The 25586-nt window shown below is 39.8% G+C and overlaps 1 protein-coding gene across 7 annotated transcripts in view; it reads left to right on the plus strand.

The window, feature by feature from the left end:
- Window positions 1–25586, plus strand: part of BOC (BOC cell adhesion associated, oncogene regulated) — an 87477-nt gene that overhangs the window by 39691 nt on the left and 22200 nt on the right. For 3 of the 7 annotated variants that reach the window (XM_089512448.1, XM_089512454.1, XM_089512453.1), the window contains exons 2-3: window positions 9047–9235; window positions 10751–11029. In XM_089512448.1, coding sequence (XP_089368574.1) covers window positions 9157–9235; window positions 10751–11029 — 358 coding nt within the window. In that variant the 5' untranslated portion in view covers window positions 9047–9156. Of the gene's footprint in view, window positions 1–2516; window positions 2558–4017; window positions 4155–6817; window positions 6933–8871; window positions 9236–10750; window positions 11030–25586 lie in introns of those variants that run through there. The other 4 variants (XM_089512449.1, XM_089512451.1, XM_089512452.1 and 1 more) reach the window with 4 other exon arrangements.

Below are 25586 nucleotides of genomic sequence, written 5' to 3' on the forward strand. Positions count from 1 at the left end.
CCATGCAGATTAGGTTGAACAAATAGGCTGCCTAGGTAAGTAGTCACCTTTACAGCCTAAAGGATTGTCAGTCTGGTAGCTCACTACATGGGGCAATGGAGCACAGATTCTAGGATTCTCAGCAGTCATCGTCTTTTGGCTCATGATATATAGTTCTTTGAAGTTAGCTTTTTTTTCAAAGAAACTATACTTCAGATTAACCACAGTTTGTTGAGCTTGGGCAACATGGGTCCAAAACACACTGCAAAAATAATCCAGTTTGATATTGCTTTAACTGTCCTGGGTCAGCGCTAGAGAATCCTAGGAATTCTAGTTTATTGTGGCACCAGAGCTCTTTAACAGAGAAGGCTAAATGTCTCACAAAACTACAATTCCCAGAATTCCCTAGCATTGAGCCAGGGCAGTTAAATTGGTCTCAAACTGGATTATTTCTGCAGTGTGTTTTGGACTACAAGCATCTGTGGTTAAGTAAAGATGGGTTTGAGAGCTTAAACTCCTAATAATTTTGGATGACAAAGGAGACTATGTGGCTCATTTTCATAGTACTCTGGAACCATAAATCATGATTTAGTGTGACATCTAAACTGACCTATTCCAACTGTTCGGTTGGAACCAACTGAATTATATACTGTAGTTACTTCCTGGAGATAGAAAAAATACTCATATCTAGTAAAAAAAAAATGTACTGAGATGAAAGGGATTAACCCTAGTCAGGGAATTAAAATACATATTTTCATTTTCCAGTAAGATCCAAATGGGTGTTGAGATGAAATTCTAAATATATCTACTAAAAATTAAGCTCCATTGAACTCATTGGCCTTACGTCTGAACAAACACATACTGGTTTGTATCATTAATAAGGGTATCAGCAGATTTTAAATATTTAGTTGATTAATCTGCCTTTCAGCCATTGAACTAATGAAAGTTGATTTAACTTGTAGCTTATTGAAATCTCAATATAGGTGTCAACTTTAGAAATTATAGACAGTGTAAAATAAAATAAAAAACCAAGGGTTATTCTTCACACAAGAAGTAACCACCTGTAATATTTTCTTTATTTCATTTTATAGAAACACACCAGACCAGATAAGCTCTACTAATAAAAATTTGCATTCATAGATAATCAAGGATTTCTTAAGGGATACTAGCTGTACTTAAACTCATATTTTTAACCTTGATTTCTGATAGAAAACCAGAAGTAGAAACTATGATTTGAACTAGGCTTGCAAAGCATACTTTATGTGAAGGATGAGCTAGTTTGATACCTGACTTGACAATCTTTGACAATTACTATCACAGCAAACTGTCCCTAGAGGCTGGGCTGTTAAAGAGGGTAGCCCAGCAGCTTGAAACCAAAGTTTATCTTTACATTTGGAAACTCAATTGATAGTTTGGGTTCTTGTACTGTCACCCTACTTATTTGAATTGTACACAAAAAATATAGGAAGAACAGGCTTAGGTCCAAAACACACTGCAGAAATAATCCAGTTTGAGGCCGCTTTAGCTGCCCTGGCTCAATGCTAGGGAATTCTGGGAACTGGAATTTTGTGAGACATTTAGCTTTATCTGTCAGAAAGAGCTCTGGTGCTACAATAAACTACAATTCCCAGGATTCGCTAGCACAGAGGCAGGGCAATTAAAGTGGCCTCAAATTGGATTATTTCTGCAGTGTGTTTTGGACCTGAGACTCAGAAAAAGGAAGTAAAGATAGGAGGAAGGAACATCAACAATCTAAGGCGGGGTACAGACCACCCCTTTGGGGTGGCCTGCACGCACCCCTTTACTGGATGTATTGGGGCCAAGGCAGCCACACTGGCAGCCTAGAGGCCCCAATCCGGCGCTTTTCAGGACCAGGGAGAAGCAGCAAAGGGGGTGTCCTTGGGGCTTCGTGCCCCAGGACACCCCGGGAGCCGCAGCCAGTGGAGAAAGGGGCCTCTTGGCCCCTTTCCCCCTGGCGTCGTTCCCGCAGCCATTTGGTTGCTGCGGGAACGAAGTGTGCCCTCAGAAGGAGCTCTGTTTCGGAGCTCCTTCACATGCTGTGCCCAGGCCGCCCTAAGCAGCCTGGGACAGCACGACGATGTAACACATGCACCACACTGTTTGGACATGGCACGCGTGTGTAACATAATCATGGTGGCCCCTGTGTGTACGGGAGGCTGCCATGATTGCGACCCCATCACATGCTCGGGTTAGGCCGCATGTGGGTGGAGCACCCCGAGGCAACCCTAGCACGTGATGAGGACGTCACGTAAGGCCCGTCTGTACCAGGCCTAAGATAAAATTCATTTGAGATGTGGTGTTGGGGAAGATTGCTATGGATACTCTGGATGGCCAGAAAAAGAAACAAATGGATTCTAGTACAGATCAAGCCTGAACTATTTCTGATGAAACTGGGGCTGTTGTACTTTGGCCACATCATGAGGAGGCATGACTCACTAGAAAAGGCAATAATGTTATGGAAGGTAGAAGGCACAGAAAGAGAGGAAAACCACATGCCAGATGAATAGACTCAATCAGGAAGGTCACAGTCTTGAATTTACAGGAACTGAGCAAAGCAGTTAAGTACAGCGAGTCTTATGATGAGCACATGATCTGAAGAAAAACCAGAGAAGTTGTTGTCTTAAAAACAAATCAGAACAATGTTTAAAAAGAGTTTTCAAAGCATACAGTCCAAAACTAAATTCTACATTAAGGACCATATGCTATTTAAATCCCTGTGCTCTTGGCTATTCACCAAAAACAGGCAATGGGGCCAGAGTGTGTTTCATTGGGAAAGAGCGCCATATCTGAGATGTTGCTACCGAGACAGTAATGACTTTACTCACCAGTCTGTCTTGGTAGACTAGTGTTTTGGTGACCAAAATTTAGATCCACATCCTAACCTACCTCTTCACTGTGCTGATTTGGGCAGATTACTGTACGTCAGCTTATTTCACCTGATGGAACAGTGGTTAAATACCGGTACTGCAGTCATTCACAGCCACAAGGTTGTGAGTCCGATCCCAGGCAGGACACCAGGGTTGACTCAGCCTGGCATCCTTCCGATGTTGCTAAAATGAGTGCCCAGCTTGTTGGAAGCTGTTAGCTTACACATTATAAACTGTTTATGGAGTGCTTAAGTGCACTAATAAGCAGTATAGAAATATAAATACTTGCTATTGCTATTACTCTCCTACCTCACAGGGTTGTTGTATAGCCTTCTAGAACATGCAAATTAAGCCAGTGCTCTTAATTCTCCTCTTGATCTCTTGAAAGCATTAGCTGTTTTCTCAGAGGAGCACCATATTGATTTTCATCAGATTTCTGAAGTGCAGCTTGTTTATTCTTAATTACAATTAGGGGCAGTTTTTTATAGGCAAACCAACATATTAAAACATAAAATGTTGAGGGAATATATGATTCAGAAGAAAAACCTGAAATGTCAAGTTTATGTGAGTTAATGTTACATTGGGAATTTGAATCAGTTTCACATTTCAAATTGTATATTTGGTGCAGCTTTTCTTTGGCTTTGTTTTTAAAGTCAGCCTTAGGGGATGGCTTATCAGACATACACATTATAAGCTGGTCTGCGGCTTCATATTCCTTATAAATGTCACCAAAAAGCAGAGAAGATGAATGGGTGCCTTTACACTCTTGCCTTTTTTTCATCCCCCCCCCCCTCGTTTTTCTTCTAGCATTTCCCCCCTCTCAAAAACAGTCTTAAGAGCACATGACTAATTATGGACATACTTTCTCTATCCAAAATCCCTTGCTTGTATTTATGACAGAAATGAAACATCACTTGTGTTTTAGTTTTATGTAAAATCCAATCTGAAACATGTCAGGTGTTGTTTATGGCTAGTTCAACAGTTCGTTGTTGATGGAGAGAGACCTTAAATGCACGATAAAGGCAAACTATCTTTTAACTTCTTACAGTGATTCTATTTGGTCCCTTACAACAGTGAGGGACCAAAATCAGGAATACATTGAAAGTTTGATTGAAACCTGTTCTAAACTCCCCTTGGTGTATCTTTAATCGTGTTCTTTCCTTGGATAGCTCTTCCAGTCTGAACAGTTGACTACAGAAATTCTACAAGTCCGACTATTTTCCTCAGTATTACAAAAAATCCTTCATTTTCTCTCTCATCTTTTTTTTAACCTTCCACAGTGCCAAGGTGTGCATGATATTGAAACATAGGTTATGTTTTATGTAGATGTGTTTTATTGTGTATATGTTTTTTCTTATATAATAAAGTTTATAATAATAATAAAAAAAGAAAAAAGAAAAAAGAAACATAGCCCTAAATCTAATTGCTAGTCCAAGAACAGACCATTTTAATCAGTGGAATTTATATAAAGGTTAACTTGTCTTCAAGTTGTTTCTGACTTAATGGTAACTCTAAGGTAAACCTATTATGGGGTTTATTGACAAGATTTTTTTCAGAGGGGTTTTGCCTTTCTCTGAGGTTGAAAGAGTGTGACATACCTAAGGTTTTTGTTAGAAACATAGAATCATAGAGTTGGAAGAGACCCCAATGGCCATCCAGTCCAACTCCCTGCCATGCAGGAACTCCCAATCAAAGCATACATGGCAGATGACCATCCAGCCTCTGTTTAAAGACCTCCCTTGTTGCTGAAGAGGGATTTGGCCCCCGAACTTCTGGAGTCCTAGTCCATGCTGGCTTGACTTTCCATACATCAACTGAATGGGGCTTCTCAAGGTGGGACTGGCAATTGAATGTAGGCCAGAGTTGGAAATTGTATATATATTGGGCTGTTGTTGGACTACAAGCCTTGCCAAGTTAGCTAATGGTGAGGGATGCTGGGAGCTACAGTCCAACAATTTCTAGAGGGCTGCCGGCCAAGCATGCTTTTCCTTAGATCTCAAACCATGTAAAGAGTGGCAGTGGCTATAACTGAGCCGAAATGAAAGCCTAGTATTTTTTATTCTTGGCTGAATTTATTGCAGTCAATGCATATTAACTCAGAAATCCAGGGAGGGTTGCTCCCAAGTAAGTGTGCATAAGATTACAAATGAGGTCACTCAACTGTAAAGCACTGATGAACCAATCCATTTGACTGAAGACCTGGCAGAATTGCTGTTGCCCTTACACAGGAAACCACCTTACAGGCTTTCACAATTCTGCCTCCCTGTCTGAGTTTTCTTTTCATCTCTGCTCTCCCAGACACCTTCTTCCCTCTACTCTCCTTCATCGTTTTCTCCCCATGCAATAAAAAGGAATTTTCATGCCCAGCAGCTGAAAAAAGGACTGGTTTTCATTTAAGACCCTCCTCATAAATTTCAGATGGTGTGGTAGTAACAAGAATTGCTTGGCTGGGCCTTATTTAAGCAGCAGGGGGTTTGGAGCTGCAGGCAGCATTTCCTCAATAAAACCATCAACAAACACCTCTGTAGTTGCCAGTGTTAGAATTGTAGGACTCCATCTCCCTTTGTCTCATCCCCCTTACTTCACCTTACTCCTTGCAATGTATGCACCCCCTCCTTGAATATCATGGGGAATGGGGAATTTTGCTGTTAACTTTTACACCCTGAGCATCTGATTCATCCCTCCTTAATCTCACTCTGCTAATAGCTCAGTCCTTTGATTTATTGAAAGTTATTTCCTTGCCCTCTGTCCATGGACAGGAAATTGTTGTTTTAACCTGACAGGAAAGAATGTATAAAAACAAAATTGTTCTTTCTCCTCAGTCCAGTAAAGGTGTTGTAGCTTTGACAAGCAATGTGAGAGATTCACAGGCTTTCATTGGTGTGACAATTAACTGGATTGGCACAATCCAGTCAAATTTAAGCAGTTTGAGTAGAAGAATGAAGCACAGACAAAAATCTCTTCCACTGGAGCTAGTGAAACTTTAAAATGCTTAATTTTTGGCTGTACCATGTTCAGAATGTTTACCTTTAAATTACATTTTGCAGTGAAAATTGTAATATTAAAACATAGCAAATCCTCATTTTTGGGGAAAGGCAACATATAAATGCAATCACTCTATATTATAATGTTAAAACACAGTTGGGATAGGCTCCTAGAAAACAAATTGAATGGGTATCTAGAGTTATCTTACTAGAAAGCTATATCAGTTTAGAGTTTTTAAAGTCTATGATGTTTGAACAGATTTTGTTAACATTACAATTGTGGACATTAATTGACAAAGCTTATGCAATAATAGATTATTAAACTTCCAGGTACAGAGAAGATTTGTGGGGTGGGGGGGTTGGGAATATTTAATTATGGATGCTTTCTTTAATATGATGCAGTTAAACTAAAAATAGTAGTATTTTTTTCTTGAATATGATGCAGTTAAACTAGAACTAGTAGTCTTATTTATTTATTTAGGTATTTATATCCTGCCCTTCAGCCCTAATGGCTCTCAGAGCGTCTTACAATTATTATTTTTAATCAGACAGTTCCCTGCCCTCAGGCTTACAATCTAAAAGACACAACACAAAAGGAGAAGGGAATGATGGAGGGAAAGGGGATGAAGTCCAGTGGTCCTTCTCTCCCTCTGAGGCCTGGACCAAGGCAGATGGATTGGAGGGAGGGCTCTTCTTTCTTCGAGGCTAGCCCTGATGGAGCTGGACCTGCCTGGTCTTGGAAAGAACAGGAACAAAAATTGGGACTTCCTAATCTTTTTAATAAGTCTGGATGCGTCCAAACTTGCCCTACTGCTTTTCATTGGATCTTAAATTCTACTATAATATATACTTGTGAATAAGTCAACAAATTTTAGTCAAAAAAATGGCCCCAAACCCCTGAATTGACCTGTCCATTGGTCTTTTAATAGGTTCCAATTACTTATAATTCAGAAGGGTTGACAAAGCATTTCTGGGATTAGAGAGAAGGGCCCAACATTGTCAATTCTTTGGGCACAACAACCTGGACCTCAAGGGGAGCTGGGCTGAGATGAAAAAGGAGGCGAATTATCATAGGAAAGTGGTAAGGAAGGCACTGCTATCAATGCACACTGTTTAGTTCTGAGGGGATGATGCCACAGAGGGGAGAGAGGCTGGTAGAAGGTCACTCATTTGTGGCATGCATGTTCACACAAATACAGACATGATAAGGGAGAAATGTGTTTGACGCTACCACCAGGATGCACTAGAAAGAGCTGCCAAGGCTCCTGTAATTCCAAGGCCTTGGCAGCAGTAGCATCAACAAATAGCAAGAGCAACCCAACCAAGGGACCAACCCAAGCAGCCACCATAATTTTTAATTTAATTTAATAGGGTCAAAAGAACGGTTTGGGGGCCAGAAAGAAGGGCTGGGATTTCACTGGGTCTTTGGATACAACAAGGTTCACATCAGGAAGGTTTGAGGTGGGGTGAAAAGGGAGGAGAATATATAAGGAAAAGGGGAGGAAACTGGAACCCGTTAATTTGATACATAGTCAAAAGATTGGACCACATACTGAATATGCAATACTGGGCAGTAATTTGGAATGGTTGAAAAAGCAGGTTCTTGTAAAGTGGGTGACACCTATACTGCACCTTAACTCTTACCAAAAAAGAGAGAAACATCCCCTTTTCTGGGCAGACTGGTAAAAGACCTGTTTGAATGCCTGAATGGGAAAATAGTGGCAGCCCCTAATTTTATCCTCGATATATCCATAGGTCAACATCCATAATTTTGGCCTCAAAACCTGACCATGAGGTTGACGTATACATATATATGGTATACTTGTTGGTATATTTGGTATATGGTATATTTGTTTGGATGCAGCTGAATGCTTATTCACTGGACTGGTTTTGTTAACAAGGAAAATCGCTTACTATAGTATGTGAGTGAATTCTGTTTAGTATCTAGTGTTTCTTTTCTGTGTCTCCTTCATATAAAGATAGTTTTCTTTCCAAAACTTTTCTTTTCCTGTTTTTCTCTTTCCTTTCCAGAGTAGAATCTGTTTGTATAAAAAAAGAGCCCCAGGGCTAAGGAAATCTATTCATTTGTCTTTCTGTTTAAACCAAAATATTTTTTATAACCACAGCCAAATAACTAGGTAACAGAACTTGGCAAACAAACTAATTGAACTGGAGTTGATTGGACGTGTTCTAATTCTTTTTTTTAATGTGCTGAAAGTACCCTTAATAGCACATTTGTTCACTGGGATATTTCATCTGTGGCAGGTAGAATTCATACCATGGGAGATAAATTTATAAAAACCTGCAAATCCTGAAGGGAACACCATTGGAATGTGGTGAGGGATGCAATTCTTTTGCTCACTTAAATGAATATGTCACCTGTACAGTCAGTGCTCAGAAAAGTTACTTTTTTGGGTTAAAATTCCTATACTCCTCCAGCTAGCATGGGTACTAGTTGTACCACAAGTGACTTATGTTCTGCTGTTCTTTTTCTCAGGTACAGTTGTAACTTGGGGCAGTGGCAAACGGAAGGCTTCTGCTTGCTTTACATACCAAATCTGTTGCTCAAAAAGATAATCATTTCTGTTAACTCCACAAGTAGCTGCAAGACTGTATATTAAAATGCTCATGATTTCACTCTAGTCATATGTTGTTAGTTGCATGCAGTTTCTTGACCTCTGGGTGAGAGAACTTATGCTTTTTTCAGCTTCTGAATAGCATGTTAGAAATGCTGTTCCCTGTGGATCTTACTATTTCATTTATTAATGCAATTAGGAGATTTGTTAGCCCTAAGGCGGACAAATAGATTGTGCTGCAGCAGTCATGGTTATGATGACTTCCTTTTGTAAGCAAAGGCAATAGGATCAGAACTGCCTAGTTTCTTCACCTTAATTGCTTTCCTAGCAACTAAGAGTCATAAATTGTGCAGTTATAACCTATTGAAGGGTTCTTTTCTCCAGTGAATTCAACAAACAGGATATACAACAAAATTTTGAAGTATGGAACACTCATGTTCTGGGTTCTAGTCAGAGGGCCATGACATTTTTAGCATATTCCTGCCAATTGCCCCCCTCCTTCTCCATATCTTCTTAGTGTTAAGGGGCACCTATTTAGGGGCCATCTGTGTTTGTCTTATAGTTGGTTCAGCATGATTACCTTGTATCTTGATTAATTCTCTGCTCCCACCTCTTCCAGTTGTCCAGGGTGTTCCACAAAGTTGAATCTCCAACTTGAAGTCCTTGGGGGCAGCATATGGGAAATCCACTTGGTACCTTTTGCTCCAGATTCCTCTGCATGGGATTACCATGATACCAGGGGAAAAGGGACCAATGACTGCTGTTGCCTATTTGCTCTTGGCATCTGTTGGCTGCATTGCAAATTTGGGTGAGTATTCTCTTTTGTATTTTGTTTTTCATTTTACCCAGCATTTTAGGGCATGTATCTTATTTACATTTCTTTATATTTTATTTCTTAAAGAGATATCATTTTATTCAAATTCATACGTTATATTTTTATATAAACAAAAATGTTTTCAGGATTATCTATGGTAACCCTGGCTTAGCATTGGCTAGCAGTGTACTGAAGCATGCTGTGTAATTGTTCCTGTTTGCAGAGGGAGCAGCCAAAGAAAAAATAGACCAAAACATGGTTTGTTTATCATGTTCTGCAAACCCATGCAGAATTGCCTCTGTATTTTTTTTCTCTTAACAAATTAGAGAAAAATTAAGAACATAAAACTGTGTGTTCAGTGTAATGTGTACAGCATGAAATTAAAAACTAAACTAAACTGTGTGGACAGCTAAACATATCATTAGTAATGTCAAGAACACAAACTTGAAAGCAGTCATATCTAACTGAAGCAGTATTTTAAAGAAAACTCAAAATTTATAATATTTCAGCAACTTGAGAAGAATGAATGAATGAATGAATGAATGAATAAATAAATAAATAAATAAATAAATAAATAAATAAATGGCCTCAGAGGGAGTCATCAGGCAGACCCAGCAACATCAGGGACTGCCTGAAGGAAGAGGCCCCTCCCTCCTCAACTGTCATCTCGGCCTCAGAGGGAGCGATCAGGCAGACCCAGCAACATCAGGGACTGCCTGAAGGAAGAGGCCCCTCCCTCCTCAACTGTCATCTCGGCCTCAGAGGGATCGATCAGGCAGACCCAGCAACATCAGGGACTGCCTGAAGGACGAGACTTCTCCCTCCTTTGTCACCTTGTATTTTGTATTGCATTATGATTTTTACTGTACACCGCTATGATCATTGCGGAATAGCGGTCTATAAATAAAACATATTATTATTATTATTATTATTATTATTATTAAATAATACTATAAACATTAAGAGAATAAAGCCATAAAAAGGTCCAGTGGCTGAAGAAGTGCATAGATTGCTCTTACTGCTAGGACCCTGTTCAGGCATCCAAAAGTAGCTAAAATAAATTATGAAGAGGAATAGTTTGAAAAGGAGAGGCTCTACATGAGTAGAAGCCTTTATTTTTCAGGGTTCTGGATTGCTAAGAGAGCCTTCCTGTGTAGCCTTACTTGTTTTCAAAGCATTACTCTCCGTGTGAAAAAAAGTAATAACAGAGAGAATGTCCTTGTCCTGTTCCTATGCTCCTATGTTCTGGTTAACCTCATATTGCATACCTTTCATAGCATCATTTTCAACAACTTTTAGTTATTTGGCTACATACCCAAATTACTATCTGACAGCTTATGAATCCCAGACCAACATTGGGGAGTTATTGATTTAATAATTTGCTGCCTAAAGAACTTGAAGATATTTAGGCTTTAGATAACTGGATTAGAGAGTACCTGCAGTGGACTAGATAGTCTCCCCTTAGTAAACCAGCACTTAAAATGATTTTGGGATGTTTCTTCTATGCAGGTGAATCTCTTCAGGTCACTATTCAGCCTGCTTCTGTTGTCCAGAAGCATGGTGGCTTGGTGACCCTGCAATGTGTGCCTGAGCCTTTGAAAGTAAGCATTACTTGGAGATTGAATGGAAAGGAAGTGCCTCCATCGGATGATATTCTGGGGATCCGTATCGATCAGAGACTTCTCACCATTGGTGCCTTAAACAACCACACAGTGGGACGATATCAGTGCATAGCCCATGTGCCTGAAGGTGTTGTTGCCAGTGTTCCAGCCATGGTGACATTAGCTAGTGAGTAGCTTTGCTTTTTCTTTTCAAACCTCAATGCAGAGCTTCTAGTTTTAATTGGTTCTACAAGGGGAGGGGAGGGCATTTATTCCCATACATAGAGATACCATTTATTTGGAGTCTGGCCTTTTCGCTAGATTGGTACTCCTTTCACAATATATTTTGTTTCAGAGAGGCTTATTATTATTATTATTATTTTGGCACAAACAAATTACTTTCCTGAAAGACATCTCTTAGAATCCCGCTGCCAGGATGACAAGAGGTTGTACTGACTGGCAAATTCTGGGAACTGTGCTCCGAAGATGACCTTTCCATGCTCTAGTTTGACTACAAATGTAATTTTGAAGTACATCTCTGCTAGACTGGTTGAGAAAGTAACTTACTGCATATCTGATTTCCCATTGGGGTGCAAACAGTGTAATCAAATTGTGATACTGACATTGTTTAAGAATCAAGAGTTCTGACAGAGCAAGCCCATGAGGTAAATCTTATTATCTTTATTAATCATTGGACAGAACTGCTGTGCAACCTGTTTTAGCTAGAAACAGAAGGGTTCCCTCTTTAGGGCACCACAAGGTGTGGAGAGAATACAGAAAGGAGATATGCCTTCAAAAAAAATGGAAGGAGATACATTTGTGCACAATGGGCTGGTTCTGTTTCAAAGCCAAGAATTGTTGGCTTGTCATCAAGATATTAATCAGAAGTGAAATGTTTAGATTGGGCAGGGTCAGAAAAGAGAAGCAGAATAGAAATGAAGTAAAAGCAGCTCCAAGACTCTGTGGGAGGGGTCTGCCATTGGGTTGAAGCCTTTGGGGGATTTGGATTGAGCTCTGCAGTTAGATTAAGTTTCGCAGAGTGCATTCCAGAGCAGAATGGCGGCTGTGTTTTGCTTGTGGGCTCACAGGGGAGGGGAGCGAAAAGGTGGATGGGATTACTCAGAGCATGGTTTGCATTTAAGAGGGACTGGGAAAGTGCTGCTTGCTCTGCCTCTTAGAACAGTTGTTTTCCTTATGAGCCTCCCTAGTGTTCTCTCAAATGTTTTTTATTTCAACAAAGCTGTCATTGTTCAGCCTACCTGGCTGATGGCTTTCCTCTTCAGCAGGAAGACTAGCTTTCATTTCTAGGCTTTTAGAAGATATCCTTAGTACCCATAAAGTATACGATCCAGCTTCTTTCTTCCATTCCCCACCCCTCATTTAAACGTTTTTCATGATTTTAAAATAAAGAGAATGATGGTAGCACTGCCTAATGGCAAGTTGTTTCACAGAATGTATGATGCAGCAATAGTTACTGAAGGAAAACAATCTCTAAGAAGTATGGCTTCAGATCCCCTCCCTAATCTTATGGTATGATGCATAATGTAGAGATATATCTATCATTGAAGCTGTATATGATTTTCTACAACTGTTAGTTTGTATTTGACTGAATGGAAGAACATCTGAGAACAATTTAACTTTACATTTTCAAGGACTTCTTTTAACTCCAGATTTACTTTTTCTTCAAAGTGGCTTAAATTTGCATTACCTGGTAGGAGGAAAAGTTAATTCACTAACAAAGCAATTGTAGACAAATACACTCACAAGTAAGTGCTACTGATCTCAGTAGAACTTTCTTCCAGATAAGTGTGTAGGTTTGCAGCCTGTGATTGTGTAGATCTAAATATGAAGAGTGGATATACAACAGACAGGAGCATAATCACTTTCCTTATACAGTCAGCCCTTGAAATCCATGGGGGGATCTGTTCCAAGGGCTGATGGAGAGAGCCGGAGCCAGCGCAGAGGCTTGGGGTGTTGGGACGGGGGTGGGTGGAGTGAGGGGCTCTAAGATCCAAGCCTTGGCCCCCAATCTGTCTCCCTCTGGCCAATGGGGCTCCAGCCTCCACCTCGAAAGCCAAGCCCAATGCAGAAGCCTTGGAGGGGAGGGAGGGAGGACTTCAGTCCCATTGTCCCCAATGGTGGCTCGGCTGTGTGCATGCACCACCATTGAGGACAGTGTGAGCTCGCTGTCTATGGATGCTCAAATCCGCAGATAGCAAGTCCTCAGATATCAAGGTCCCACTATACTCAAGTCAGACTATTAGCTCAACTATCCCACTATTGTCAGCACTGACTGGCAGCATTCTCCAATGTTTCAGACAGGTTTTCTGGCCTTCCCTGGAGATGTCAGAGCTTGAACTGGGAACTAGAGAGAGCTAGAGAGTTCTCTGTCATTGAGCTATGGCCCTTGAGTTTGGATTGCTACCTTTAGATTTTTGCTCTAATGTTGCTGTGTTTTGTGTACATGAGAAATTTGCTTAATTAAAAGAGAGCACAAGACTACATGCCTACATTTATGAAGCTAATAACAAGAGAGTGAATGTAATTTACATTCTTAAGTAGGATCCATCATGTATTTTTAATAATCTATTAACACAAATATTTTTTAAAAATATGTTACTTTTTGGTTGCTGAACAATAGAGAAAGGCATGAACATAAACTTGTAAATTGTTACTAAAAGGCTGGTGGCAGACTGGACACGCAGTTGGAAGAAAGCTAAATACCTGTGAAGAGGAGCCAGTTGGGCTGGAAATGCTTGAAATCCTGGAGATCCCTTCTCACTTGCTGTTGTCAATATGGAGGTGGGGAAAGTTTGCTCAGCAGGCTGCACACAGCTTCTCAACCCCACTTTCTGCAGCCTCAGAGTCCTCCCCACCATACATTTGATTGGTTTTTTTGGGGGGAGGGGGAGTCCTAAACTACTGAAGCTAACTTTCAACTACTTATGCATTGTACTTTGGCCAGTTTTCAGCTATAACTGGTAGAGTGGTCTGAAAATGAAAATTGGTCCAAACCATAGTTCCCCAGCTTTGACTTGGTATAATGCAGTTACTTATGTTACATCTTTGGGCAAAGGGCACTGGAATTGTTGAAGCTTAAGCAGCAATAGGAAGGATACTGGGCTCACGCTTTAGCCAGTTGCATGCATAGCCTGCAAGGAACAGTGCTCTGGAAAGGGCAAGATGATTCCAGCCATTCCCATTTGCAGACAATGAGCAGATGTAGGAAACCTGCTCCTCCATCCCTCAGGATGCACACTTTTGTCAGAAAGATGATTTCCAATTTTCAGTTGCTCTGGGGATGCAGAAGTAGAGGAAGTGCTGTGCCCCCAGCTAGAACAACAAGGTCATTTTGTTAAGCTGTTGAAAGTCACCTTGAATGTCATTTGATTGAAATATGACATATACATCCTTTAACTAAATAAATGTGTTGACAGAAAAGATAAACAAGGATAGCCATCTATTACAGAGACAGCTAAGGTTGCTGAAGATTTCCTTTGTCGTAGAGCCACTGCAAGGTAAATACTTTTCCAGACATTTGAAGATCCTGTTGGGATTTAGCTAGGGAAGAAGTTAAAGTTGAAGCTCGGTCTTCCTTTAGGAACAGTATTCAGAGTAGGCGTGGCTGATGGCTCCATTGTGGAAGGAAAAAAGTAGAGAGAAGTTATAAGAAGAGAAAGAAATGAGCAGAAATTGGTGAAGATGCATTTGAGAGGAAGGCTGGGAAGAACCTTTGGGTCATTATTCAGTATGTTCCAAGAGTTGGCTGATTCCTTATGTCCTCACTTTGTAGCCCACAGTACAAGTACATTTGCTTCCTGGGGAAGCTTGTGTTAAAACTGTTGGCTGTTGGGGAACATCTGTCTGTTCATAAAAACTTTACATGTCACCAAATAATATACATCACATTTCCTCTTACCTAGAGGCACCTTGTCTAAAAGGGATTATCCCTGCCAATATTTTTGACATGTTGTTGGCAGTTGAACTCTGGCCTTGGGATGTGCCTTTTTTAGTGTGAAGGTGCTGATTGGCATGCTTGGGCTGGTTTCTCTTAAGGCTGCATGAGAGCTAGTTGAGACTAGAAGTTAATTCCGTCAAGAACTCTTTTAAAGCAGAAGAAGACAAAGATATATGGATATATTGGTTATTGTTAACATAGCACTTGATGGAAGGAAGGAAGTATGAAAAACTATGAGTAGCAGTACAACTGCCAACATATATATTAGGAAGATCAGAGCTTGACAAAGTTACTACAGCTCACAGAATTTTCCAGCTTATAAGGTCACTGGCTATATTGGCTGAGGGATTCTGGAAGTTCCAATTTAAAAAATAAACCTTTGAGAAAGACATGTGTCACAGCTTCCAAGTGTATGTAATTACAGCAAAGTGGAGACTCATGCCATCTTCATATTTCTTTTTTAAAGCTGTATTATTCATGAAGGGAAAACTTCATTGCCTTTTCCCTTACCAAAATTTAATATTTGTGGCCCTGATGGTTACAGAGGAAAACTTGCTGTGAGTTTAGAACTAGGATGGGGTTAGAAGGGATTTCCAGGAGTGTACATGTAGGAGTTCTTCAACTAAGAATAGTTCCACTTCTTTTTCATGATATCTTCTCCATTTCTGTGTAACTCTTTCCTAGTATTTTCATTTATTGTTCTCTAAGACCCAGCATTTTTCAGCCTCAGACAGTATTTTCAATGGGATCACCCTCCTTCCAGATTGTATCTTTTATTGGTTCTAACTAGACTGGAAAAACACTATTTAGAACATTTCTTATCATCTATCCCTTTGCAAAACTGCCTGAAATCATGCAAGCAGAGGCAAGAAAAGTATGGTAAAACTTAAGCAAACTCAATAAATGTGTAACAGACATTTTTGGTAGTATATGTTAAGAGCACCAATTTTAGCATAAGCAAGACCAGCTAACTCTGAAAAAAATGGGTTGCTCTAATTCACATCAGATGACTATAGCTCTGTGTGAGTATCTGTCTGTCTGTTTATGTAAAATTCAAAGTTGGGGGGGGGTCAGTTTTAAAAAAAAGTTTTGTTTTTCAGCATTCTGTGAGAAACGCACAACCCCTTATTTATTAATATGCATGTTAGATTACATAAACATTCTTAACTTGCTTCTTTCATTTCTGAGATTCTGAAAACTAAGGTAGAAAAGAAGTCTTCACCTGGGTATCAGCTTTTTGCAAAGTGCCGGTGGGCAGTGACCCCTACTCAGAGACATCTTTAGGGACCTGGGGGTATTTGCAGCTGTCTTCTCAACAACAACAAAAAGCCTCATTCTTCATTTTGCTTTTGTCAGGGCCTCTAATCTGATAAGTCCCTTGATACAGCTGTTGGCTCCATGTTGAAAAGCCATTTTCCTCCTCCAAAACATTTAGGGTATAGTTGCAGTGAGGGGAGAAGGAAAAGAAAACAAGAATGTTCCTGGGTTTATCATGATCATGTAGGTGAAGTGATAGTAAATATTTGATGAATAGGTTTGGACAGGAGACACAAGGAAGGGAAGTAAAGAAGTATTGGGTAATGGTTATGTAATATGTATGTGAGTTTGGGTACAATAGAAAGAGGGTAAGAAAGCACTTGTGATAGGAAATACATTTCAGAAGCACGAAGGTACAGGTGCAGGCAGTTGAGAATGGGGGGAAATTGTGGTTATGCAGGATCTGAGTGATTACATGTATGTTGTTTTCAGTCAGCTGCACCCCTCCTATTCAGGGCATCAGCCTTTGCTGATTTCTGTTAGCTCACATGCATTAGTAGAATAAGTATGATTGCACAGTGACTGCTGGGCCAAACAGCAACAGCAGAACGTATTAAAGGACTGTTTATACAGCTGCAGTAGGAGGTACCCCTTCTTTGAGCTACTTTGGTCCTATACTATCACCGTTCCATGTGATGTGTGGATACATCCTGTGACAATGTAGCTATTTTAGTTCAAGGAGATTTGCTTCCATCCTGTATGAAGCGCATCAGCAACCAAGTCACTGCAAAAAAAAAATCTGTACCCTGAGCTTGAATGGGGATTACAGTGAAATATCTCATATCCTGCTTTGTGTTGGAACAGGTTCTTAACTAATTTTCATTTCCTGCTCTTATAAGCTGCACCTTTCTAGAGCAGCCCCTTGGCTGAGCTCAGTGCAATGTCAATATATTTGAAGATTTGATATTTATTTATTTATTTATTTATTTATTACATTTATTTTCATTTCCGAGGAGTGCTTCACTCTACCAAGTACATTTTCTTCTACCTCAGTCTAATACCTTCACTTAGGACTTGAGTCCCTCATGAGTTACAGGCATTGTTAATATCCTTCAGTTTTGGCAAGATGGACAGGAACTGTATAGGGAGCAGTGCCAGTTTAAAGCGATCTATTAAATAGAGCTAAAGGCAAATGGACATCTGCTTTTCCTTATTTTGCATTCTGATTCAGTTTAAGAATATCTCTTTTTTTCCCTCTGATTCAGTCTATAAAATTTATTTTCAAGAGACAGTTAAAGGCTATGCTGGCCATTTACAAGGCATTAGATTTAGGTGTGGACTTAAAATCTTGCTTATACATACAGTGAATGCTAGTTGAGAAGTTGCCTTCAGCAGATGTACTGTACGTACAGCATGATATTCTGCGGCATGTGAGGTTTGATGCACATTTCTCTACCACCACATGTATTCCCTACCACCACAATTGGCTCTGGTTTCCTGCCATGTGCATATATGGTGCACATGTGTTGAAATAATCACTTAATATGTTACAAATTATACATGGTGTAACCACTAATGTCAAATGGCCCTGATACCTTCCTATATTCATTTTTAAACAAATAGCTGCCCTCTTCCAGGTCACACCTGATAAAATGGTAATATGAAAGATGCATACATTTCTTCTTCAGGGTTAATAACTGTGTATAGTGATTAGCATCTTCCATGCCAAGGGGGCAGTGATTCTGCACAGGGTTTAAATCTAAATTTTACAGGAACTATTTCAAGGTGCTGCTGAACCTCTTTTGGGGGTTAGGGTTAGATGAAAACCTTGGAGGAGTCACTGCTCCAGTGACATGATAACCACCAGTCACCACTGGTATAATGGTATGAACATTGTTTTCCCCTCGTGTATATGCAAGGGACACAGATCTCAAGTCCGCGAAAATGGAGGAGTGACTGTAGTTACTTTCAGTTTACTCTCTTGTGAACTCTTAAGATGATAGCACTTAATAGAAAGGCCAAAAGTGTTAATCTGGGCAATAAATTTTGGTGGCTTTTCTCAAGTCTCACATATATCCACTTTCCAGTGAAAAGAAATGATGAAATATATCGCAGAATAAAATGAAGAATATAAAGTATTTTGCAAGAGAGAAACTGAAGTTTTCATTTTTTGCATGAGATGTTTCCCCAGAGAGTTTTCAATTGGTATCTTTTCTGTCTGTAGCTTTGTTCAGATTCTCTGTACTGTAGCCTTTTCTTGTTTTAATGATGAAATAGCAAAATCTCTTCCTGAGGACCAAACACAAATAACTCCATTGGGACCCATGACCAAGCCACTTGGTTTTGTTTTACCCTCATAAATACAGTACATTTTTAACCTTATGAGTCTTGTGCTCTCTGTTCATCCCCCCTCCCCAAATACAAACAGATCCTTCAGTGGCTGAAAACGTTGTTGTTTTCCCTCTGCATGGAAAGTTGTTCCCTAGTGGGTTGGACTGCAAAAGTGTTGGGCTGTTCTTTCTCTTCACTCATTGACTTTAAGCTTTTTTAAAGCCTGGAATCTGCTTTTGTGCATACACATCTTTTGCCAACAGTTTTGGAGCCTTTTCCTTGGCTGTGGGATACAAATACTGCTGTGATGAATTTGGACCACCAAGATGCACATTAATTTTTCCTGATTCTAGTTTATATTTTGTTGATCAGAGAAATATGTGGCATGAGCAGCTAAGCTTTCGGTTCTTGTTCAAGTTCTTCATTCACTCCTCCTCCATATTTTCCTTGACTCTTTGTACTCTGTAAAGAAGAAATGGGAGAGTAAAATCAGCATCATTTTCTTCTCAGACACAATTTTTTTAGCATGAGGAATGGAATGTGTCATAGAAACTTTGCAAATGAACAATTAACCTTCATCTGCTTGCAAAGCCCAGTGGAAACATAGTTCTCTCTCTCAAACTTGCCTTTAAAGGATTTATCATTTTCCTGAAGTTCACCCCTTTATACCTTCTTTTCCCTTTTTAAATTATTTTTTGGTTTTATGATGCCAAGGCATTCCTGAAGTATTAAAAATGTTTGCTGCAAATCATTTTCATGTCTTTGTTAAGTCTCTCTGTTGCTTCCCATGAATCCAAGCACTAGTACTGAAATATTCTGACAGCTAATACATTTTACATTTGGGAAGCCTTTTTGCCAGGCTGCCAAGGGAGCTGTTTTTATTTAAAAATGTTTTTGAAGCAATCTTGCTTTAATTAGCCTGTTTGAGAAATTTCATGTCACTTTTCCATGAGCGTGGGTGGGAGAACCTTGGAGCCAGAGCTATCTTTTGCTCTTGGAGAGCTGGTATAAATCCCAGAGAACGAAAACATATTTTTCCACTCTTCTAGTCTGCCAATAGACACTTGGCCATAGTTTTAGTACACAGGCTGTTCTAGTTTCTTCTGTCTCAGCTGTCTGAATACTTGCATTGATTCAGTCGATCTGTAGATGGCATGCCCTCTCTTGGCTACCAGATCTCAAAATTTCAAAGCCCAGATGCTTTGTGTATTTTTAAAAAAGGAAAAATGAACTCTTTGAAAATAGCTTTTTCGTTTTTGTAAAGACCCCTTTTTCTTGTCATTCAGACAACTCCATACAACTCTGTGATTCCAAAGCTTAAAGGTGAAAGAACAAAGCCTTAGACTTTCAAGCTGCTAATCTTTAGAACTGCCATGAAGCATTGGGAAACACATGCCTAAATCCCATTGGTTAGCCCTGAGTAGAATAGAATCATAAGAGTCATAGAATCATAAAGTTGGAAGAGACCACAAGAGTCATCCAGTCCAACCCCTTGACATACAGGAATACACAAACAAAGCACCCCCGACAGATGGCCATCCAGCCTCTGTTCAAAAGCCTCCAAAGAAGGAGACTCCACCACTTTCCAAGGCAGAGTATTCCACTGTCTAACCGCTCCTACTGCCAGGAAGTTCTTCCTAATGTTTAGGTGGAATGAATCTCTTTTCCTCTTTGAATCCATTGCTCTGGGTCTTAATCTCTGGAGCTACAGAAAACAAACTTGCTCCATCTTCAGTATGTCATCCTTTCAAATATTTAATCAGGGCTAACCATATCACCTCTTAACCAGTGAGTAGACTCACTGAATCAACTCTTGAACCATGAATCAACATGCAGATAAACCCCATTAATTCATTGGTTTTTCCCTCTAGCTGAGATTAACAATAGAATTCAGGTCACAGAGTTCTTTTGAGTGTAGGATGCTATTTACACCTGTTATTCATCATATATTTTCCCCTTTCCAAATGTACACATATCTTTTTCCCCTTTCCAAATGTACACATACACAATCAGACATAAGTTGCTCACTGGAAGGCCCGTTGTTCTTGTGTGTATACATCCAGATGCTGCACTGAAAGACATGTGGACTAGAGTTGAAATCGCATATAGTCATAAGAGTAGACTGAGATATCTCAGATTCCCTCCAAAAGCAACATACAGAAGGAGTAAGAAAGTATTTCTTTCTTAGTTCTCCCCACCCCCCTCATCCTACTGGGATGCAGAAAGGGTGCTGTCATCCTGATAAATGCCCTGTGGGTGAGTATGGTTCCACTGCTAGATGCCATTCAGTTTACCCTGGTGTTTGTTGTTTTGGCAAGATGCTACCATAAAGACTCACGAAGATCAGATGTGCATCATGGATGGCTGTTCCATTATATATTCAATTGTCTTCAAAACCGTTTGAAGAAAGAATGCAAGAAGCAAAGCCAGTAAGATGTTATAGTTATTGATTTCTGCAAATACTACAGTTCTTCCAAACATGAATTGTCAGTAAGATACAGTACACAATGTATAACATGTTATTTTGAACTTTTGAGTTTTAAAGAGTCCTGTGAGAAAGATGAGCAAAATGTTCTTGGGGTGACATAATAATTTTTACATGTTATGAGCTTGCCCTGCTACATTCTTCCAGGCAGATTTACAGGTGTATATGTTCAAAATTTAGATCTACACCTGGTTTCTTTCGGATTGCTCCCAAAAGCATGATATCATTAAACAGAGAGTCTGTGAACATCTAGAAAGCAATGCCATAATCACAAAAAGTCAACATGGGTTTCAGAGAAAGAAGTCATGCCAGACAAATCTGATGTCTTTCTTTGATAAAATTACCAGCTTGGTAGATGAAGGGAATGCTGTGGATATAGTATATCTTGATTTCAGTAAGGCCTTTGACAAAGTTTCCCATGACATTCTTGCAAACAAGCTTGTAAAATGTGGGTTAGACAAGGCAACTGTTACATGGATTTGTAACTGGTTGACCGGCCGAAGCCAAAGGGTGCTCAACAATGGCTCCTTTTCATCCTGGAGAGAAGTGACCAGTGGGGTCCCACAGGGCACTGTCCTGGGCCCAGTGTTATTCAACATCTTTATCAATGACCTGGATGACAGAATTGGGGGTATACTAATCAAATTTGCAGATGACACCAAATTAGGAGGAATAGCTAATACCCCAGAGGACAGGATCAAAATTCAAAACGATCTGAATAGACTAGAAAGCTGGGCCAAAGCTAACAAAATGAAATTCAACACGAAGAAATGTAAGGTACTGCACTTAGGGCGGAGAAATGAAATGCACAGATATAGGATGGGGGACACCTAGCTGAACGAGACTACGTGTGAAAGGGATCTTGGAGTCCAAGTAGACCACAAATTGAACATATATTTGAAGAGATGTCATATTGAGGAGGGAGCAAGCTTGTTTTCTGCTGCTCCAGAGAACAGGACCTGGAACAGTGGATGCAAGCTGCAGGAAAAGAGATTCCACTTCAACATTAGGAGGAACTTCCTGACAGTAAGGGCTGTTTGACAGTGGAACACACTCCTTCCTCGGAGTGTAGTGGAGTCTCCTTCTTTGGAGGTCTTTAAGCAGAGGCTGGATGGCCATCTGTCAGGGATGCTTTGATTGAGAGTTCCTGCATGGCAGGGGGTTGGACTGGATGACCCTTGTGGTCTCTTCCAACTCTATGATTCTATGATTCTATTATTCTATATGAGGCAGTACTGTGCATATGTTAGTTAGAAGACCTCTAGCAAATTGCTTATAAAATAAAAGAATTGTAATCTTCTGAAGATTCATGAGGTACTGTATTTGCATTATGAGCACAGGGTTGGCACTATGTAATTGTGAAATGGTAGTATAGCACCAACAATACTATCTACTGTAGGTTACTTTCATCTTGAGTGTGGCTGTGTCACTCAGCTGCTTCTGTTTAGGGCTTATTTGATCATTTCCTCTTCTGTTATTCGACTTGATTCCTATTTGTTGAGAAACGTTTACACCCAGCATTGAAATATTTTGAGGGTGGGATTTATTGGCAGAGTTTTATAACTCACTATGACCCTATAGTCAGAAGAGGAATTTTTCCATTTCCCCATTGTCAAGTAATAAAGCAGGCGAGATGCTCTCAAACACCCGTGATTAGCTCATGGATCCTGCCTCACTGTTGGAAATCACTGCTATAACTGTACGTAGAGATTGTTCAAGTCCTAAAAATATTGTCCTCATGAACATGGTTATTGGTGAAAGTGAGTTCCACTGGGTACAAGACTTGCTACAGCAGGTGGCTATTAAAGAAAAGGTTATTTTGAGAAAAGATCTTTTGAAGTTACCATCTGGCCTTTTGACTCTTGAACCCTTGTGTATATGGTGCAAACAGAAACAATAGAAAAGGGGAAGAAAGGGAGGAAGGCTGATTTGTGTTGGAGGATGGGTTGTGGTGAAAGCTTATGCAAACTTTGGAACCATTGATCGAGTGCAGTAGTTTTAATGAGACTGTGATATATATAAATGGTGGCCTACAGCAAGTGTAGTGTAGTGGTCTGAGGGTTGAACTATGTGTTTGGAGACTAAGGTTCGAATTCTGGCTAGTCCATGTAAACCCTCTGAATGACCTCTTTCAGCCTCAGAAAGGTATTGCCAATCCCCAGTTTGTTGTTGTGTGCCTTCAATCACTTTCCGACTTACAGCAACCCTAAGATGTTCCTAGCAAGTTTCTTTGGGGGGGGGGGGGTTGCCCTAGCCATCCTTGAAGGCTTGAGAGACTGTGACTTGCCCAAGGTCACCCAATAGGTTTACATGGCTGAGTGGGGAATTGAACCCTGATCTCTAAGGTCATGCCCCAATGCTCAAACCACTACACACTGTACACTATGGCCTGTTACAGACTGCCAAAATAAAGCTGCTTCGGGTCTCTTTGGAGGTATGCTATTTAAATGATGCATGCATCCTAAGAATCCGGAAGCTGCGCCAAAGCTGCACTCCAGTGCTTAGGAATGGAGTGTGGCTTTGGTGGGACCTCCAGACTCTTAGGACCCATGCATCATTTAAATAGCATACCTCCAAAGAAACTCGAAGCAGCTTTATTTTGGCAGTCTGTAACAGGCCTATGTTTCACTATGTACTGGCAGTACCACCTCTGAGTATTCCTTGCCTAAGAAAACCCTATGAAATGTATGAGGTTGTCAAAGGTGTGCATGCATGTGCTCACACACAAACACACACTTTTGAATGATGTTCAAATATATGGATATCCCAATCAGATATGTGTTTACAATCATAGTGTGTGATTAACACACTATGAGGTCAAAGATGCAAGATTACATATGATTACTTGGAAGTAAATTCAGTTGAAAGCAGTGGGCTATAGTTCTAAGGAGTGTGATTAGGATTAAGATTCAAATCTGATACATTTAAGATCGTTGTAGTCTCTTGCCATATATGTATGATTTTTAACATCAGATCAAGAATTTTTTACCTGCCAAGATGTTTTAAATTGGTTATATGGTCTAATCTTCTTAACACTTTTAAAAATTGTCTTAATTTTATTTGTTTTAAAAAATCTTGTAAGCGTTTGATAGTGTGATTAATACAATTTTGTTGATTGAAGTTTTATTTACATCACTGATTTTTTTATAAAGATGCAGTATAAAAATGAAATAAATACTCCAATAATAAAATGAAAATAAGTTTTTTAATGGAATCACCTCCTTATTCACCTTTAACACTGAGTTCAGATTAACTCAGAATTTAGTTTCTTTTATGCAAATGCTAATTTGTAGTTGTACTGTTATGCTAAAAATGGCATCAAATACAGACTTTTTTTTTAAAAAAAGTGCTGAGAGCAGGAATTCCTTTTGGCCAAAAATGCAGCTTATTTTACAAAGTGTTCTCTTTAGTTCTGCTCAGCTAGTTTGGAATTATTTAGCTATATAACAGCTAATTTTAGAAATTTCTCTAATCTTAAAGGGTGATAAATAGCAGGCTGTACAGTACTTAAGATGTCTGTTCTCTTCCCTCTCTTTTGGTAAAGAAATTAGATAGCAAAAAGAACAATGAAGATCACGAGGAAAATAAGCTGAGTAGTAAAACATTCAGCTGGGCTATATAATCTGTTTCCATTAAAAACAGATTTCTAGCTCAGAAGGAAGAAACAATGTACATTTTTGCATGAAGCTAGTGACTTACTGTATAGTCTGCCCTCCACATTTGTGGCTTTGACTTTTGCAGATTTGATTATTCATGGCTTTCATTCCTATGTTCTGTCTGGTAGTTTCTAAATCCTCCAGTACCACTCTTCTGGAATCTGACCAGAGAGTCATGCTGGCGGACCCAGAGATTCCTAGGGAGAACACTTCTCTAGGCATGTGTAGGTCCTCCAACACAATTCTGTGGTAAAATTCCCACAGTGTTGACCATACAGTTGCACCAGAGATTCCTAGAGATGTGTTCTCTCAGGTTGAGAAACCTAGTGGTTTATTTTTTGTGTTTTTTCCACTTCCATTTTTTCCTGAACCCCTGACCCAATCAAATATGGAGGATTCACTATATGTACTCATGTATACATCTAGAAATTTTAATTAAAAAATTGTCCCCCAAAAACTAGCTTGGCTTATCCACAGGCCAATTTAAGTAGGGTACTTTAACTCTTACCAAAAAAGGAACCATCTCCTGGTGATAGGTAAGAGCTTATTCCTTCCTCAGAGCCCCTAAAAGAAGCACCAACCCCCTTTACTCTCTCACCCATCCAGCCTTTTGGATGAGCACAGACAGTTGTGTCTACTAGAATTTTGTAAGTTTTTTGGCATCACTTTTGTTTGTTCTTTCTTTGCATTCTTTGTTACATGCCCCAAAGTTTTACCCTCAACTTACCCACAGGTCATATCAAAATCCATAATTTAGCCCTCCAAACCTGCCCTTGACCTATACAAAGTCTGCAGTCCTAGGCACACTTACCCATTGAAATCAATGGAATCTAGAGCAGAAGGGCTATATCCCTAACTGCTAAGGAGCAAATGTGAGCCGTTGGTTGGGCAGGTGACATACAAACCAACTCCTCCTTACTCACTTGTTATTTTACAGAATTGACATACCCATGCCATCTTTCTCTCAGAAAAACTCATTTCTGATTTTGGAACTTGGCTGAAGAAATATGCTTTAAAATTGATAGTTACTGGGGGAAAGTCACTACTGCTACAATCT

Source organism: Sceloporus occidentalis, unplaced genomic scaffold, assembly GCF_023333645.1.
Source record: "Sceloporus occidentalis isolate IW3139 unplaced genomic scaffold, rSceOcc1.0.p SCAF_2, whole genome shotgun sequence".
NCBI lineage: Eukaryota > Metazoa > Chordata > Lepidosauria > Squamata > Phrynosomatidae > Sceloporus > Sceloporus occidentalis.